At 45.0% G+C, this 18084-nt stretch overlaps 1 protein-coding gene across 1 annotated transcript in view; it reads left to right on the plus strand.

Moving 5' to 3' along the window:
* The window catches only part of LOC144124305 (uncharacterized), a 44143-nt gene that overhangs the window by 17771 nt on the left and 8288 nt on the right, over positions 1–18084 (plus strand). Inside the window, exons 11-15 of the mRNA XM_077656940.1 lie at positions 1857–1919; positions 6598–6639; positions 11369–11465; positions 13950–14109; positions 14749–14861. Coding sequence (XP_077513066.1) covers positions 1857–1919; positions 6598–6639; positions 11369–11465; positions 13950–14109; positions 14749–14861 — 475 coding nt within the window. The remainder of the gene's footprint in view (positions 1–1856; positions 1920–6597; positions 6640–11368; positions 11466–13949; positions 14110–14748; positions 14862–18084) is intronic.

The raw sequence follows: 18084 nt of genomic DNA on the forward strand, positions 1-18084 counted from the left end.
ACGTTGTTCATATAGTATTTTATTCAAAGCTTCCCGTGCTTCTAGCGATGTCCAGCCCTTGTCCCGCTGTCCTGCTTCATTTGTGTTTTTTTTCATAGGCCCCGTGCTAATCTGCCAACAGCTCCTTCATTTATTTCTAACCCCGACTGAACCTCTGTATTCAGACACCAAACTACATTCCCGAAAGCAAACTCTGGCACCACTACTGCTTTCCAAATATCTCTAAGCACTGCATACCTGTTGTACTCCCATAATGCTCTGTACTGCATTATCGCGGCATCTCTTTGCCCTTTCTCTCCAGCAGTCTTTTTGCGCTTTTCCATGTACGCCTGTCCGTAGACCGCAGCGCCAACTGGCGAGGTGAGAGAGAAACGCCAGGAAGAGGGTAGTGCCGGCGTCCGGCATTGGTCCGGAGGCCCGGATGGCGGCTAATACCAATAGTGTCCCGGACTGGGGACTCCACCTAGTATGTAAGGAGGCTTCCCACTAGGAGGAGCCCCCGAACACCTCCCTGTACATATATCGAATAAATGTTTTTCAACACAACCACCACCACCACCACCAAGCCGCCATAACCGGACGGCAATATACGCGCTTTTCTCGCTTGGTCAGTGGCTTACGCTCATCGATCTTGCTTTATTCAATCCAGGCCACGGCGGCTGTGTCCATGCAGATGAAACGCAAAAGGCGTCATTGTGGCTGTGCGATGTTAGCGCCCGTTAGTGAGCCCAAGGTGATATAAATTAATCCAGAGCTCTCCAGTACGGCGTCTCTCATAGCCCATGTGTCTATTCGGGACGTTAAATCCTACAAATAGTTAAATTAAATTAATTAGCTAAGACATGGAGACAAAATCAGGCGAATGCGTTGGTGTCTCAGTGGGCAGAGAGAATAGTCCAACCAGTCCGATCATTTTTGGCTCGAGGGAGAGGCAGCAGAAGGAAACATTTGTCGAGAGGCTGGGTTAGTACGCGTGTCACCGCCAGTGATGGTCTACACTGCACATTTATAATCCGGGGATTTATTCTCCAGTACCACCGCTAATCAAAACGCAGCGTTAGGCCTGGTCAGGCTAATTGCGAATTGTTTGGCTTTGAGGTGTTTTCACCGCGTGGAATAGTCCGTCTTGCACAATCAGTGGGTCCAGATGTACAAAAGCCGTGCGAATTCGCTGATCTCCACTAGGTAGCTGGATACCGCATTCCCGCTTTCCGAGGCGGGTGCGAGTGAAGCCCCTCGCCTTGTCCCGAACGCGCTATCCAGACCTCTAGTAAAATCAATGGGTGAGGACGTGTCATTGCAACACGGTTATTTTGAAACCCGGTGGTTTCTAAGGCAATGAACGACATGGTGACTGTTATAAAAGCTGACAAGGTAGCATAACACGCTCTAAACCGTGCGATGTTTACCTCGCCCTTGGCAATAATTGCATGTGCAGGGATGAAGCATTAATCAAGGAACCCCCTCATTTGGCGGGTACATGCTACCATAGCAGCATTACATTCAGGCTATATTAAACCGTTTGCTCTAAATCCGCTTTGTAACTCGTCCGATGCTCGCGCGGCCAAACGCGTTTTTAGGTCCCTTGCATTGTGGCTGATCTACTGGACTAAAGCCACACGGCACTTGCCGGGAAGCACAGGATATAGAGCGGGAGCAGGATGCACTGTACACTACTCTTTTTACTTACAGCCATCTGGTCGGTTTCCCATATTTTCATCGGTAGTCGCAGTTGAGCGTACAAGTGTACAAACATATAACCAGGTCCATTGCCCAACCGAACTTCCTGCTATGGCGGCACACGCTGTGTATGCAGTAGAGGCTGCTCCCTCTACCCTCCCTGGCCTAAATGCCAGTGGCGGTGCACATGCGAGCATCGACTGCCTGCGCTGTGATGGCAATAAGCTCCTGACCTTGCAGTGTGCAGCACGAGCGATCAGGGGCATTGGCACTCGCCAGCAGATGGCTTTACTGCCTGTACTGCGCGGATAAACATCCGCTACACACGCAGATGCCAGATTGCACCCCCCCCCCCCCCCAAGATCACAAAAGTCTAGCTTCTTGTACCACCTTCCATAAAAATTGCAGCCTATACTTTCTGGGGAGGAGCTGGCTGGGCCCACAATCCTCAAAAATAAAAAATAAAATAAGAAGGGTATGGTTACGAAAACCATGCTTTGAAGCAATAAAAAAGTGAATTGATTCGAGGTTTTTAAATAACTGACTGTACAATATACGCTAAGATATCTTGCAGGACACTGAAGCTGAAGGCATAGAACTGTAATTTTACACCAGTTTCCCATCCCCTGATTTAAAGGTCGGATTGACACCTGCGACCGTCCAGCCCCATGGAGCCAATCCAGTCTCGAACGAGGCTTAAAATATAATACACAGACACTGTGCCATTATGCTGTGACATTTCTTCACAATATAGGATGGTACTTTATCAGGACCAATAGATTTCGAGGTGCCCAATGTCCGCAAAAAGACAGTCGATACCTTGAAGTCAAAAGGAACTCGAGTTGAAGCTATTCCGATCTTCGGTAAATACCTGTTTATTTGTAAGTATGTGGAGTGAATCTAGAGAAGTCAGAAAGATTGCCTGGAAGCTAATGTTTTTTACTGTCGCAACCTCTCTCTAAATAATTTAACAGCGAAAACAACAAAAGAAAATGGTCTAACGGAATACCACCGCCGTACAAAAGTCTCGTTGCAGAAAAAGTAGGCCTTACCAGCACAGGGGTAGTAAATATTTGTGAACTGTGTTAGTGGGTTTTACATTTATATTTACTTGAGCCACTGGAGTTAGTGACAGTAACCGAACAGGCAGGCTACTATCCTTAAACTGGTGTTAGGCAAAAACCCATCGGTCGGCGAGACAGCTGCATATCACAGATGAGTGACGGTCACCCGGCTTCAGTCTTCCTGTAAGCATACAAAGCGCAACTGCTTTCAAATGCACCTATTTGCGCCTATTTACTAATTTATCGTAAGATAGCTATTTACTGGCATATGCGTATGAGGCGGTATATATGAGATTAAGACCAGCAGTGTGAAAGCCGAGGTCAGCCTTTATGAATAATTTATATCGTCATCTAAACATTGTAGTGTTTTTTTCTTTTCCGCAGAATGTAGCATGAGTATGAACCGCCCTAAGTTATTAGGGCTTTCGCGTTGTTGTTATTCTCGTTATGAGGGGGCTCAAGCATTGTGTGCGTAGGGGTCGACGTTCAGAGTGCATTGGACTTCGACCGCTTGCGTGAGAGGCCAGCGATCTATCACAGCCATTTATTTTTAAGTACTACTGAGTGCTTGCTAAAATTATGCCGTCGCTTCCAATACGAAGAAAAAGAACATGTGGCCTTAAAGCTTCGAGGTCTTTTTGAGGTATCGAGGCCGAGGTCTTCGTTCTGTCAGTGACTGGCAGTACTGGCAGTACTGACTAAGAGAACGAAGCATTTCACTGCTCTAGCGCAAATTCTGGTGCGAGCTTATGATACAGGAAATCAGAGTTGAAGGAACTCGCCCGGTCGGTGACACAGACTAATTACGGAGCTGTAGCTAGTAGTAATCACGAACATGAAAAATTTTCTGTCCTTTGCTTTATTCGTGCACCGTGACCGTGGCCACAGTTCTTTCACAGGATCTCCATTCACTTTATTATCCTGTCCAGTTCATGATACTGAGGGGGAAAACACATATATATGTACCTATGACGTAAAAAACAAAACGAACAGCGCTCATGGAAAAATACAGGAAAGCAGAGATGGTTCGAAAGGCTCTTGAAATAGATTTAATCAAAGATAACTTTTAAAATTACCGATTGTGAAGCATTGAAAAAATATATGCTTCAGAAATTTCTTGGAGTTTAAAGCTAATTACACAAGCTCCTGTGCTAAATAAGAAGGATTGATTTAAATGGAGCATTCAAGTCGCAGGCAAATTGCGAGACTTCACATGCGGGGGCTAAAAATTACATGTCAAGGCACAGGTAGGAGCCCCGCTTAATTCACAACGCCGCCTATTTTGTCTTTGCTAGCGGATTCGGACGAGTATCTCCACGGGCGCTACCTGTTACTCCGGAATGTTTTGCTACAACCACAGTGCGCTGACTGCGATACCTCGATCCTGAGTGAAAAGCAATTTCCCACATAGACTTTCTGCCGATAACCTTCAGACCTATGCAAATTACTCCGGTTGGCGAGCTGGACCACGAAAGAAACAAGACGCGTCAGCGATTGAACTCACCACCGGAAAGTTTTTTGAAGTACCCCATTGGAGCTACTCATCGCGTAACCTAATGTGGGAAGTGAAAGGTACTTTGCTTGGCTTCTTCCTTGGCCCAAGTAGTCCGTCTGCTAGCGTTAAGCAGAGGATGCGGTAAATATTCAGTGTATATGAAAGCAGAGTATGAAATGAAAGGTTCGGGCGAATAAATGTGATTTTTGTCCGGCTGTAGTACACTTGCAATCAATGCATCTTCAACCAAGCAGTATAGTTAGCAGCGCTTTAGCAAGTCCCTTAGCTTCTGTAACATTGCTAGAAGCTGGTGCAAGACAGGCTCGGTACATGGTTTGCGCATGGCCAAGGTTTGTATACGTCCGGTCATGGGCATGTATCTAGCATAAATTTCAGCTAAAGGATTGAACTGTTGCCCACAGAACATAGACAGCAGTAGCGGGACAGTCAATAAGCTCTCCGCAGGTGGCACTGAATTTATTCTTGACGCGCTATTTATGCTAGCTGAAAACAGTAGGATATTATCTTGGAAAGATTAGAGTTCTGTACTGGGCTAAATTTTAGCCTCAGGTTACTCCACAACAATGTAAGTACTACATGCTACAAAGGAAATGCTCTAGTTGAAACGGACTCAGTGAAATATACTTCAATAAATTGTTGAGAAAATTGCTGGAGTGGCTCAGTGGTGAAGATACTTTGCAGTTGAATATGAGAGGCCTGATTATTGACACCTGGCTGCGGAAGGCGTATTTTGATAGAAGGAAACGCAAAAACACTCTTGTTTTGTACGGCGTACGTTAAAAGAGCCCAGGTGGAGTAAACGATATCCTGCGTTCTGCATTACAGCGCTTTTCTCATAGCCGATCAGGAAAAAAACAGCAAGACGACGCCAGAAAAATGCCTCTTTAAACGTCAGCGCTTTAAATACAAGACCTGTATTGAGTATCCACCTTCTTGCGTGCCTTTAAAGAGGCATAATATCAAAACATGTATTTCAAGTGGGAATCAGAAGTACGATTTGAAGCCCGCCGCGGTGGCTCAGTGGTTAGGGCGCTCGACTACTGATCCGGAGTTCCCGGGTTCGAACCCGACCGCGGCGGCTGCGTTTTTATGGAGGAAAAACGCTAAGGCGCCCGTGTGCTGTGCGATGTCAGTGCACGTTAAAGATCCCCAGGTGGTCGAAATTATTCCGGAGCCCTCCACTACGGCACCTCTCTCTTCCTTCTTTCACTTCCTCCTTTATCCCTTCCCTTACGGCGCGGTTCAGGTGTCCAACGATATATGAGACAGATACTGCGCCATTTCCTTTCCCCCCAAAACCAATTATTATTAAGCCGCCATCTAGGCAGTCTTAAGCCAAGGAGACGAGATTAACGAAGAGTGTGTATGACAAACGGCGTCTTTTAAAAAGGTCAGCTGAGAACGTATCGCCATGGCTAGAAAAGTGCCACGCGTGGAGGTCGTATATCTTTAGACCGTGCACAGACCAAACTGCTTTGCAGCTTGTCAACGACGTCTTGACGCAGCGGGCTGCGGGATCCCGATGCAACAACATAGGCAAGGAAAGCTGCACCAGCATAACTGCGCCGTGAACTGCTGCTGCTCGCGAGAGTGGAGTAAGGACCTGCCAACCCTGTTTTCGACGCGAAAGAAACTGCGGGAGGTAGATGCGGGCGGTCAGTGTGCTTCAAGTTAGTTGGTTCATATGGTTTCTATATATATATATATATATATAATAAAAATATAATAAATATGTAAGCCTTGCGGCGCTTTCAGATAATCATGATTGATCCGAACGCTCAGTCCGCGGAGGTTCACGGTTTGCTTCCGGGTTCCAGAATTCTTGTTAGTGTACGCGCTGGAACCGACGTTTGACAGTATTCGACACGTTCTTAGCGAACAAAGAAGACGCCCAATCCATGCAGACAAAAGTCAAGCATAACCTATATTTGTGTGATAGCAGGCATTATTGCTAGGCTTCGTACTTTGAAAGAGTACGTTGAATCGTACGTGTCGAGAACCCCTTACCGGGAGTACTTTAAATATTGCTTTATTTTTATCCAGCGATGTGGAGGGGAACGTCAGCCGCTCTTCGTGCTTTCTTCAGCATCGCTGTCATTCATTATCGTGCCCTACTTTCTTTTGCTCTTCACCTAGTCGACCACGTGGCGAGTAGAAGTTCGGACAAGTGTATTGCTGCCGGATTTATGTGCCTTTTGAACAGTGCCCCTTAAAAAAAAATGCCTGCCCGGTGCATCATCGTTTCACAGAGAAGCCGGTCGGCAGAGAACAGTGCCGACATGCGTCACTTCCTGTGAAGGAGTCTTCACGCATGAAGAGTCTCTACTCAACACTTTGACAACTGCTTTCGCCCACAAGGATGTTGGCTGTATACAAGACGTAAGCAGTATTTTGCACTTATTCCTTCGCTCAAAGAACACTTATCGTGTAGTGCTCGCCTTGAGTCTGGAATAAGACTGTCGGTGAGCTCCAGGTGCTTCACAAAGACGGAGTCCTGAAAGCCAGATCTTAGCGCGAGGCGTGAGCAAGTTTTCCTGTAGGCGCTTTGGGAAGTGGAGAGTTGGTTGACATGCCTGAAAAATTCAGCCCGCTAAGAATTACACATTAAGCCATTAAGATAAGAATTTACCTGCGTTATGGCAGTGATATCGCGAAGATACGAGAAAAGATAGGGCACGTGTCGTTCTCGCAGCTGGTTTATTAGGAAAAGAGAATGGAAACTTTATATATTTCATGAAAACAGCAGAAACCATTTAAGTAACCAGAAAGACACACAATACCATGACAGTGTTACAATCTCCGAATGTAATCAGCTTCTTTCAGGCAGAGCACGAGATACGGGTGGCTAACAAATTTCGCCCTAGATTAGTAGAATCGGCCCGATATCTGTTTCTCGGCATGTTCCGCTTGTGTTTTTTAATACCTCTGTGTTGCTTCACTTGTGAGCTAACGTTGTCAAGAGTGTTTGGATAACTTGCGTTTCTCGGCATGTTGCCTCATTGCTTCAATTGCGTCATCTGCCGAAAACACTCCTACCTGTGTAGTCGTCCTGATGCCCCCCGCCGCGGTGGCTCAGTGGTTAGGGCGCTCGACTACTGATCCGGAGTTCCCGGGTTCGAACCCGACCGCGGCGGCTGCGTTTTTATGGAGGAAAAACGCTAAGGCGCCCGTGTGCTGTGCGATGTCAGTGCACGTTAAAGATCCCCAGGTGTTCGAAATTATTCCGGAGCCCTCCACTACGGACCTATTTGTTCCTCTCTTCTTTCACTCCCTCCTTTATCCCTTCCCTTACGGCGCGGTTCAGGTGTCCAACGATATATGAGACAGATACTGCGCCATTTCCTTTCCACCAAAAACCAATTATTATTATTATTATGCCAACGTGGAAACTTCCGCTAGTTAAGATGCATTTTAATTGAGATTTGCCAAAAATTGAAAGCATTAAAAATAATTAGGCCCCTTCGTTTGTCGCATCCCGAGTAGACTTCCTGAGAGTTAGGTTAAACCCGATTTCTGCCACAAAATTTGACCCGCCGCGGTGGCTCAGTGCTTAGGGCGCTCGGCTACTGATCCGGAGTTCCCGGGTTCAAACCCGACCGCGGCGGTTGCGTTTTTATGGAGGCCAAACGCTAAGGCTCCCGTGGGCTGTGGGATGTCAGTGCACGTTAAAGATCCCCAGGTGGTCGAAATTATTTCGGAGCACTCCACTACGGCACCTATTTCTTCCTTTCTTCTTTCACTCCCTCTATCCCTTCCTTTACGGCGCGGTTCAGGTGTCCACCGATATGTGAGACAGATACTGCGCCATTTCCTTTCCCCCCAAAAAACCAAACCATATTCTGAGTGCACAACAAAGAAGGGGAAACAAGAATAATTGCGGACGTTTTTTTATTTTTCATTCAGAAGTTTTTCAGTTAAATGTTGATGATCTTACACCTTTTTTAACGCATGTTATTCATAGCGTGACGCGAACTGACGGATAAGTTATAAAAGTTTCAGAAGGGAGAGATCAGAACATAAGTTCAGAACAGACGTTTTATTTCGATCGTTATACAGCCTATACCGCAGACTGCACTCACAACGCCCTGCTCCAGGGCTACTGTGCATATGGATGCAATGGCTGCCGTGATGTTGAATTACTAGTTTCGCAGTGTACAATCTAAGCAAGAAAGGCCTCACATAAATGCATATCGATGCCGCATATAGGGATGGCAAAAGTACACGACAAAAAATAATTTCAATTAAAAAGGATAAACAGAAATAGTGACCTTGTAAACAGTTTCCGAACCCAAAGTAATTTCTAGATTCTACATCAAAATAATGATTAAAACGTTGGCCATATGTTATGTTCCACAAAGTGTTGAGCGATGATAGTGCATTATCTATGTTTGAAAAAAAATAACCCGAAAAAACCAGAATTATGCAACTTGCTTTTTGAATAACTGAATTTCTATCGGAATCTGAACTGAAAAGTTATAAACCGATTTTAATCCCCGTACTCCAGAAAAAATAAAGCCTGAAAACGAGAGGCGCTAAATAGGATGTCAAAAACAATAATGCATTTTCCTGCTTTCGGCGCGATCTGTGCGCATTTTTCAACTCATACAGATTTTGTTGCTAAAAATATTGTCTGGGTTCCTAAAATATATAAATCAAATATTTACTTCGCAAAATTGTACTTATTATGCATTTTCAGTACTTTTAAAGCGTTCCTACTTTACTATTCCTAGAGGAGCAGGTAACAGGCCATCCGTAATTAGTAATTTAGGTAAATTACCTAATTTAAGAACTGAGTTGACTAAAGCTTCGAGAGCGCTGCGACATGAAGCTCGAGGACTCAAACGACCAGCGAAGACTTCTATACATCAAGACGCGCTGGCCGCCACATGATTTTTTTACACCATTCATGCTGGTCAGTGGCCTCCGCTTTGGTGTGTGTACAAGGAGAAAAGACTCAGTGGTGGCTACACCAGGAAAAGTACCTCCCGGAATGAATCCTCTGCGGGAAGCTTTTCTTCCAGTTGCCACACAGTATTTTCTGCTATTGAGATTGCTAAGGGCCTTACTCACTGTCCAGTGCCGTCTACGCAGACTGGATGTGAAGACAGGTCTGTGAATAGGACCTAAACCTCACTGCGAGAGATGGAAGGGGGCCACTTCTAAAGGGGCGGCGGCAGAAGTTAACCTCTATGCTAGTGCTTGAATTCTAGTTTTATACCACGGCGGTCAGGGCTGTGCTTAAACCAGATGCCTATGCATTACGGTTGCTGTCAGGAAGGTTGAAAACAATGCTTTCAGTTAACACCCGCCCACAGTCTGCAGATAAGAGATGATTTAGTGCGCCGAAATAGCAAATGATTGAAAGATATATTGATCAAAAGACAGTGGATCTAGGCGGTTCCGCAGACTTCATCCTTTGTGTCCGGAGTTCATATTAAGTGGATTTCCTATATTACCGCCAAAAATACAATGTTAGACAGGATCCGCGTTTATGTCTTTAAGAATTATGTTATGCGTTCCTGCTTCTTCAAATCAGACAGCATCGGGGAAGATCTGAAGTTCTCCAGCGCACTCCTGCGCTCCTAGCCAAGGCTCTTACTATTGACAATCTCGTTAAAGGACCAGATTGTTAGCTATCGGCCATTCCAGCAGCCACAGAAGCCGGTGGCAGGTCGGCTTCATTGTCATCGTCATATCAGATTTCTGACAGTCGTCAAGTGCTCGTACTTCGCGCACAGTGGCTTCCTCAGTTCGTGCATCTATGACGCCAGCATCATCATCCCCACCAACAAAGTCAGGCCTGCATCGACGACGCGTTGCCACAAATGCGCATGCGTCTAATCAAGTGTTTTATGCAATGTCATCTACTGTTCCTGGACCCATTAAGCTGAGAAGAAAGCACCGCGCATGCGTGTGCAGAGCGTGTCAAAAACCTGGTATCAGCTGCACAGTGTGCCGCGTGCGCGACGCTTGCACGCGGCGGTAGAAAGGTGGAGAGCCGGTTGAAAAGGCGACACGTGTCAAGTGATTGCCAGAAAGAGACACCACGTGACTGGAAGACTGGAGTCCAAACTTCTCAACTCACTGCCGTTTATTGACCCCCGACCCGTCGCAATAGCTTCGCTTCACACGCGGCCCCTATCTCGCACCCACCTCGATCTTCATTTTACTTAAAACGCCTTTCTCGTCTCGCACACTCTGACGTAATGACTCAGCTTCTAGGTTGTTTGCGCGCGCTTTGCCAGAGTTTGTCTACAGTTTGAATGGCGCCTCTTTTTGTTGCTTTCTTTGGTCGCCATATTCTTTCCGGGGCGATGTCATGGTAGACGCTTTTCGTGTTTGGTTTGGTTTGGTTTAGGGGGGTTTAACGTCCCAAAGCGACTCAGGCTATGAGAGACGCCGTAGTGAAGGGCTCCGGAAATTTCGACCACCTGGGGTTCTTTAACGTGCACTGACATCGCACAGCACACGGGCCTCTAGAATTTCGCCTCCATCGAAATTCGACCACCACAGCCGGGATTGAACCCGCGTCTTTCGGGTCAGCAGCCGAGCTCCATAACCACTGAGCCACCGAGGCGGTTAGACGCTTTTCGGTTCCTGCGCTTGTGGGAACTGGGAGCTTTTCCAAGAAGGGGCGAGTTTAAGGCGCTTGGTCGTTCGTTGTATCCAGTGGTGTGGTCACAGTTGTTCGTTGAATCAGAGATGCAGTGGTCTCGAATTACAAGGAAAGGTTTACGAGGTGGCTTGGTTTAAGCGCCGTTCGCTGTACGCGAGTCGCGCGAGTTAGAATTTCCCAGCTGATGCCATGGGTCTCCGAATACAACGTTAAGTGTCGAAAGGAAAGCAGGTAGATAAAAAAGGATTCCAGCAATCGTTCTTTTTTTGCTGAAACTGCCTCGGCCTCGTCATTAAGGAAACGTACCGCGAGAGTTCTTCCCTGATTGATTAATATCTGGCAAAAAAAGTACAAAATCGTCTTTTTTTAACCTATGGCGTGTTTCACGCGCATTGAAAAACGACTGCAGCAAATTAATCGACACAATGAGCAAATGGGTACATAGTGCCTAATAGACGCTGTTGCTCCCATTTTTAATCTCTTTTCGGCAAGTTGCATCTTCCAGTTGGTGCTCTTCCTGTTCGATTGGCGGCCGGCGGAAGGCGCCAAAGCGAGGCCGCACCTTATCTTCTTGCTCGCCGACGACATGGTGAGTTGTCCGCGATCACCATTCCAAGCTGCACGTCAAAGTCTAATGGTCTACGCTTCATTCAAGTAGCCGTTATTGCATTACATCCTTGTCTATGTTTTCCTGGAAAGAAAGGCATCTGCACTACCGTGCGTGGTATCTAGCCCCTATTTAAGTATTTTGTGACTGGAGTTTTTTTTTTGTGGGTTCTAAGCGTTAAAGTTAAACCATCAATCCCAAGAGTTTTGGGGACACCGAGCAAATGTGACAACTGCCCAAGCACAGTGGGGCGCTTTGTTGCTTATACCTTCTTGATCTGCACATGTAATTAATGTAGCCTGAATATGGCGGAGGTTACGGCTAAAGATTTGTGAACTAATCTAACCATGTTTCGGGGTTTACAGGGGTGTCACACTTTGAGATGCGAAATGGTTAGTCAGAGAAGTCGGCTGGGCTAGCAGCCTGTGGAGGCTATTCACAGCCAAAGAACATCAAAATATCTTGCTGAAATTAGATTTAAATTCCTGATGGCAGTATTTTCCGACATCTTGGGTCACGGTATCATATATTCCGCTTTCGGCAATTTCATCGCAGCTTAACAGAACTGCTTTTGTGCTCCATGAAGGCGTTCCCCTTGCCCCATAATAAATATGAATGAATATGTCCTTACGTTCAAATAGGTCTTGGCAAACCCGAGGGTGGTAAAATAAAATATTAGGGAGGACAATAAAAATTTGCGATATCGTCTAAAGAAGTAACATTAGAGCAAAGAGCCAAGAGTCGCTGTTATTTTTCGGCATGTAATGTTTCATTTGATTCCTGGTTGGAGTTGACCGGTTTGCCGAGGTTTGGGGTGCATAAGCGGATAAAGTTATTTTGCGCAAAATACAAGGTTATAAACCTTTCTCTGTTTAAGAAGTGAAACTTTAATAGTTACAATTCATTTAAAACATTTCTTTCTTCTAGGCACATATACACATTAAGCAACTACAACTGCATGTTATCCTAAAAGTGCGCTTTATTGAAAGGGACGTAAAGCAGCTTAAGATGCGGTTGCCCTAGTTTCTTAAGTGCCGCGCACGATAAATCAAAGATGCTTATTGCAATTTCGTACTTACCTGCCACGCGTAAGTTTGTCCTATTCTAATGTAGCTGCGCTTAAGGTGGGTCTGTTCAGTGTGCACACGGCATAAAATCACTTCTGTAAAACGTTGTCGACAATGGCTTTCTTTTCCTTAAAATGAGTTTTACCAGCAGGAGTTTGTTGGACGCGCCGTTATTCCAAGTAGTTTGGCATTCATTCTTAAATTTGATATGCGCCTACTTAAGGATTTTTATGCTTTGGCTTACTTATAGCGTTTTGAATAAGATTCATAACAAATTTAGCAATACGAAATGGGGTTACACTTACTGTTCGACATGAGATAACTAATATCCCAAAAAGTTTGGTTTAATGGTTTCTTTTAATGGGGGTTTAACGTCCCAAAGCAACTCAGGCTATGAGGGACGCCGCAGTGAAGGGCTCCGGAAATTTCGACCACCTGGGGTTCTTTAACGTGCACTGACATCGCACAGTACACGGGCCTCTAGAATTTCGCCTCCATCGAAATTCGACCGCCGCGGCCGGGATCGAAGCCGCGTCTTTCGGGCCAGCAGCCGAGCGCCATAACCGTTCAGCCACTGCGGCGGCTTCGGCAGGGGTGGTCTGGTCGCGAGCATTTCCGAAGCATCGAGATGTAAGGCTGTGTTTGTGGGTCGAAGGGGTATACGGCGCACGTGAGAGTGCGAAACAAGCGGGGAACGCGCGCAGAAGCGCCCGCATCGTGGTTGCAGAGTGGTGCCTGGTTGCACAGCTGTGCTCGGTTTCGCTCGTCGCCCCGGGGCGCGGGGGGGGGGGGGGGGAAGAGGGGGGGGGGGGGAGAGGGGGGGGAAAGGCTGCAAAAGAGCACGGCGGGAACAGTCCCGAGCGCGCAGGCTAACTCGGTCGACTCCTGAGAACGCCAAAGCAATAAATAAACTGTTTCGCAGGCTTCAAACGGTACAGAGAGCTTCAGGCAGCAACGCGTTGGGTTCGCCGCTAGTTTCTGTCTATTGTGTAGTGAAAATGTCCAATGGTTGACCATGCTTCAGTTTTCATTGCTTCATGCGTGTAGTTTTATCTTTGTACTCTCCAATGCTTTAAGAAAAAAAAAGAGGGGCAACAGCAGGGGGGGGGGGGGGGGGGCGGAACTTTCGGGAAGGTCAAAGAACGTGCGCGTCGTGTGTACAGGTAGAATTTATCTCTTTCATTCCGTTTGCATCGGTTCTTTGTATGAATGAACAATTCAAAGTAATTTAAATATAGATACATTACTTATCGTAAGCAATTGATGTTATTAGTTTTTGAGAAGAGTAATCGCTAATGTAATTTAGTGGCTTCTGCAGGTTTCAGAAAGTTATTAATAACAAATTTAATTGCATTTCAAACGTAATTTCGCCGTGCATGACCTGAACCCGTTGCTTCAGGGATGGGACGACGTGAGCTTCCACGGATCCCCCCAGATCCCCACGCCAAATTTGGACGCCCTGGCTGCCGATGGCATCATACTCAACAACTACTACGTCCTGCCGTACTGCACTCCTTCGAGGGCGGCTCTCATGACTGGCTTGTATCCGATACGCACAGGTGATTCATCAGCAGAAATGTAGAAACTGCAATGAGCATGAAAATCGTATCAGGCATCTCCGAGGCGTCGATAGGCGAGCGCGATGCAATTTCAGCACAGTTCTCCAGTTAAACATGGATCTGCATGAATTAGGAATATTTCGAAGCCACCGTTTACGGTAGACGAAAACAAAGCATGTAGAAAAATAAGAATCTAGATTTCTAGGATGCAACTACGTGAACGCGTAGTTAAACGCTAATAGTAACTAGTGAAACTTGAACTCATTCGTCCTGCTATAGATAGCCTATTTAGTGCGCTAGCACTTTGCCCATATTACCCACGTCACGTGACCTTGGTGGCGGGTGGTCCCGTGTGAAAGCCGCGTCTAACTATACTTTACGGGCTATAATACTTACTGCGCTTGTAAACGTGGGTTGCTGAACTACCGAACAAAATGCTGAGCAGACTGTCGAATAGACATGTGTGACCATGAACGTAACTCAAGAATGATAGCCGACAATGAATGTAAAGTCGGCAATGGCCAGTTCTGCACATTTGGGCATTAACCCATTTAACGCTACCGCGTCACTCTCTAAGGCGGAGGAGCTTATGTGGCCCTTGACATTTTTTTTTGTTCTGCCGTTGCCTTTGTCTCTCAGGAATGCAGGGCGTCCCGATTGGGGCAGCTGAACCTTCGGGACTGCCTACGAATGTGCCGCTTATGCCTCAGTACTTAAAGGAGCTTGGGTACGAAACTCATCTCATTGGAAAGGTAAGCGTGCGGCGCCTGGGTTGCGTCCCTCCTGTTGCTGTACGCACGCGGACGCTCTATGCACGTGGGAAAGATTGTGTTGATGCAAACATCGCCAATCATGTTGCTGTCATTGTCTGCACCTTACACAAAGAACCACCGTTTGTGTGGAAGCATGTGACCCAGCAGCATTAAAGATCGCAGGATGCAATGCCAACCGACCCGTTCACAAGCCTTGTGAACCAAGGGCGGGAAATGAGCACTACTGGTTCATCGATACTAGTGACATAACTTCAGTTCTAGTTCTTCTTTCCTCAGACTCTGTTTTATGCAACAGCATAGAAGCCGCGTTGGACGAAAAAACCCGCCGTACGCCGTGCCTTCGCACTTTGGGCTATTTGCGGGAAAGGGAAATAGAATTTAAATAGACCAGAAGTAATAAATTTGAAAGCAGAGTTAAATTCGTTTGATAATAAATAACTCTAATAATACTTGGCTTGGTCATATATAATAACTTAATAATAATAATAACTTCTTTATTTCCATCAGTGATGGAGGAGACTGCTAGTAAAAGTCGCTTTAGAGGCAAGCGACTTGACTAGAGCCCGCAGCCTCCTTTACAAGGCAAACAGCGATTGAGCAGGAGATATACATAGCAATTGACCACATGTGAAATTTGCACAAAAAATAAACGCAAAAACACAAATTACCTGAAAAACGCTCTTCAATTATTTAAGAAAGATTGAGTGACAAAGTGTTGACGTAAAGCTCGTACATCAGTTATATAAATATCAAGACTTGATTTCAGAAACAAATTTAAAAGTGTTGATAGTGTGTATGATATCTTTTGTGTAGAATAATTGGCACGCGGAGTGACTACCTTCCACTGTTCCGTACACCTTGTGATGTAAGAATGTGTGTTCCTGGTGAGATTAGATAACTCATGAAGGAACTGTAAATTCTCTTTTACCTCCCATTTGAAAGCTTGACTTCACTTGTAATGATAAAGGTTAAACACGGGTATTATATTTGCTTTCGGAAATAAGTGTGATGTGTGGGCATTGTAAGGCATGTTAAATAGTAGTCGCAAAAACTTTTTCTGAAGTATATGTATCTTTTCTAGATTCGTACGTGATGTGGTACCCCACACGAGCAGACAGTAATAAAGTGTAGAGAAAAAATAGGTGTTATAAACAAGAACCTTGATTCTGTAAGGTAATAGTGCTCTCAGCCGCACCATCATGCCAACTACACGAGATAATTTGCCCAATATCGATTCTATGTGCATGTCCCAAAGCATATTCTGTGTGAAAATAACTCCAAGTATTTTAAAACTATCCACAATTTCTATGTTTACATCGTCATAGACAAGGTTGACGGAACTGATTATTTGCTTAGATTTGGTCCTAAAGATTATTGCTTTTGTTTTGTTTATATTGATTTGTAGACAGTTTTGTTTTGACCATAAATGAAGAATTTTCAGAGCAGTGTTAGCTTTATTCTCAAGGCTACTAATGTCAGGTGAGAGAGAGAGAGAGACTCTTTAATGAAAAAACAGAGAATTTAGCCGGCGTTTCAATATCGCTGGCATGCTACTCTGCGTAGGGAGGGGAATTTGGGAGATAAAGACTGAAGGAGAGCAGCGTGGAAGAGGTGAAAAAAAAACGAAGATAAAATGCATCCATGAATGGGTACTAAGGATGCAGTGGCGAGTATTGATGTAACCTATGGAATGATGGAGTGCATAGTCCGACGAATGGGCTGACGAAGTTCACTGCAAGAAGAATGCATGAACGTAACCTGCAAGTGAATTTAGAGCTTATCGAGATGTCCAATGTCTTTTAAATATGTAAAAAGAAAGTTCATTGCAAGTCTCTGTTGCCTGAAGCAGGCTAAGGGGACTAAAACTTTGTCCATTGTTAGGGGCACTGGGCAGAGCTTCTGCATGCAATGTTCATAGTACGCATGCTCGTTAGCATACGCAGGGCACTCAAGCAGGATATGTTCCACAGTTTCTATCGAGGCACAGTTGTCACAATGCGGACTGTTCATTTGTCCAAAACGGTATCGCAGGCCGTTTGTATATGCAGCATTCAGACGAAGTCGGTGATAAAGTGTTTCGAGTTGTCGAGGAATGTCAGGTGATGAAAAAAATATACTCGCATCGTCTGCGTACATTACGTATTTCGCATCTTTATAGATATTTACTAAGTCATTTATGTATACAATAAACAGGAACGGGCCAAGAATACTACCCTGAGGAACGCCGCTGGTGATATGTTTCAAATTTGAGCGGCTATTGTTTATTTCAACGTATTGATAGCGATTATCAAGATACGATTTTATAAGGCTTCCACAGTGCTCTCGAATACCGTAGATTTCAAGCTTATCAAGTAGAACCGAATGAAGGATGCAATCAAATGCTTTAGTAAAATCAATATAAATACCAACGATAATGTTCTTAATTTCAAATTGCGATAAAATAAATTCTTTTTGATGAAATAGTGCTAATTCTGTAGACCGTCGTTTTCTAAATCCAAACTGGGCTGGAGAAATTAGGCTATGTTTGTCAAAAAACTTCGAAACCTGCATTAGTATTAGTTTTTCTAGTCCCTTCGAAAAAAAAGGTAATATAGAAATGGGTCTGTAATTTTTAGTATCATTGACGTCACCTTTCTTGAACAATACCGACACTCTGGCTATTTGCATCCGTTTAGGAAAGATAGCGCTTGACAAAGACAGATTAAAAATATAGGTAATGTACGGGGAAATGATATCAAGCACATACTTGATAGGGCGAACCTGCATGCTTTCTGCATCGCAACTTGAGCTATTTTTTAGTGAAAGGAAAACTGATGTCACCTCGTGCTCAGTAAAGGGGTGAAGAAAGAGTGAAGATGAATTTCTGTTTGGTATAAATTCACTAATATCAGACGACGCACTACCACCAGAAAAGTTTACAAGGTAATCATTAAAAACATTTGCAAGAGCACTTCCTGATACTTCGTTTCCACCAAGTATTAGAGTCTGTATTCGCGGAGCTGATTTTCCACGATTTAAGACATCATTTAAATTTCTTCATAACGTATCAGGTTTGTTCAAACAACCTCGAATTCTGCATGAAAATAGGACTTCCTATGCAATTTTAGTTCCTTACTTAGCTTGTTTCTATATGACTTGTATTCCTTTAATGTACTTGGATCCTTAGTCTTGACGAACTTGTGATAGAGCGCATTTTTATAAT

The sequence above is a fragment of the Amblyomma americanum genome, chromosome 3 (assembly GCF_052857255.1).
Source record: "Amblyomma americanum isolate KBUSLIRL-KWMA chromosome 3, ASM5285725v1, whole genome shotgun sequence".
NCBI classification, from domain to species: Eukaryota; Metazoa; Arthropoda; class Arachnida; order Ixodida; family Ixodidae; genus Amblyomma; species Amblyomma americanum.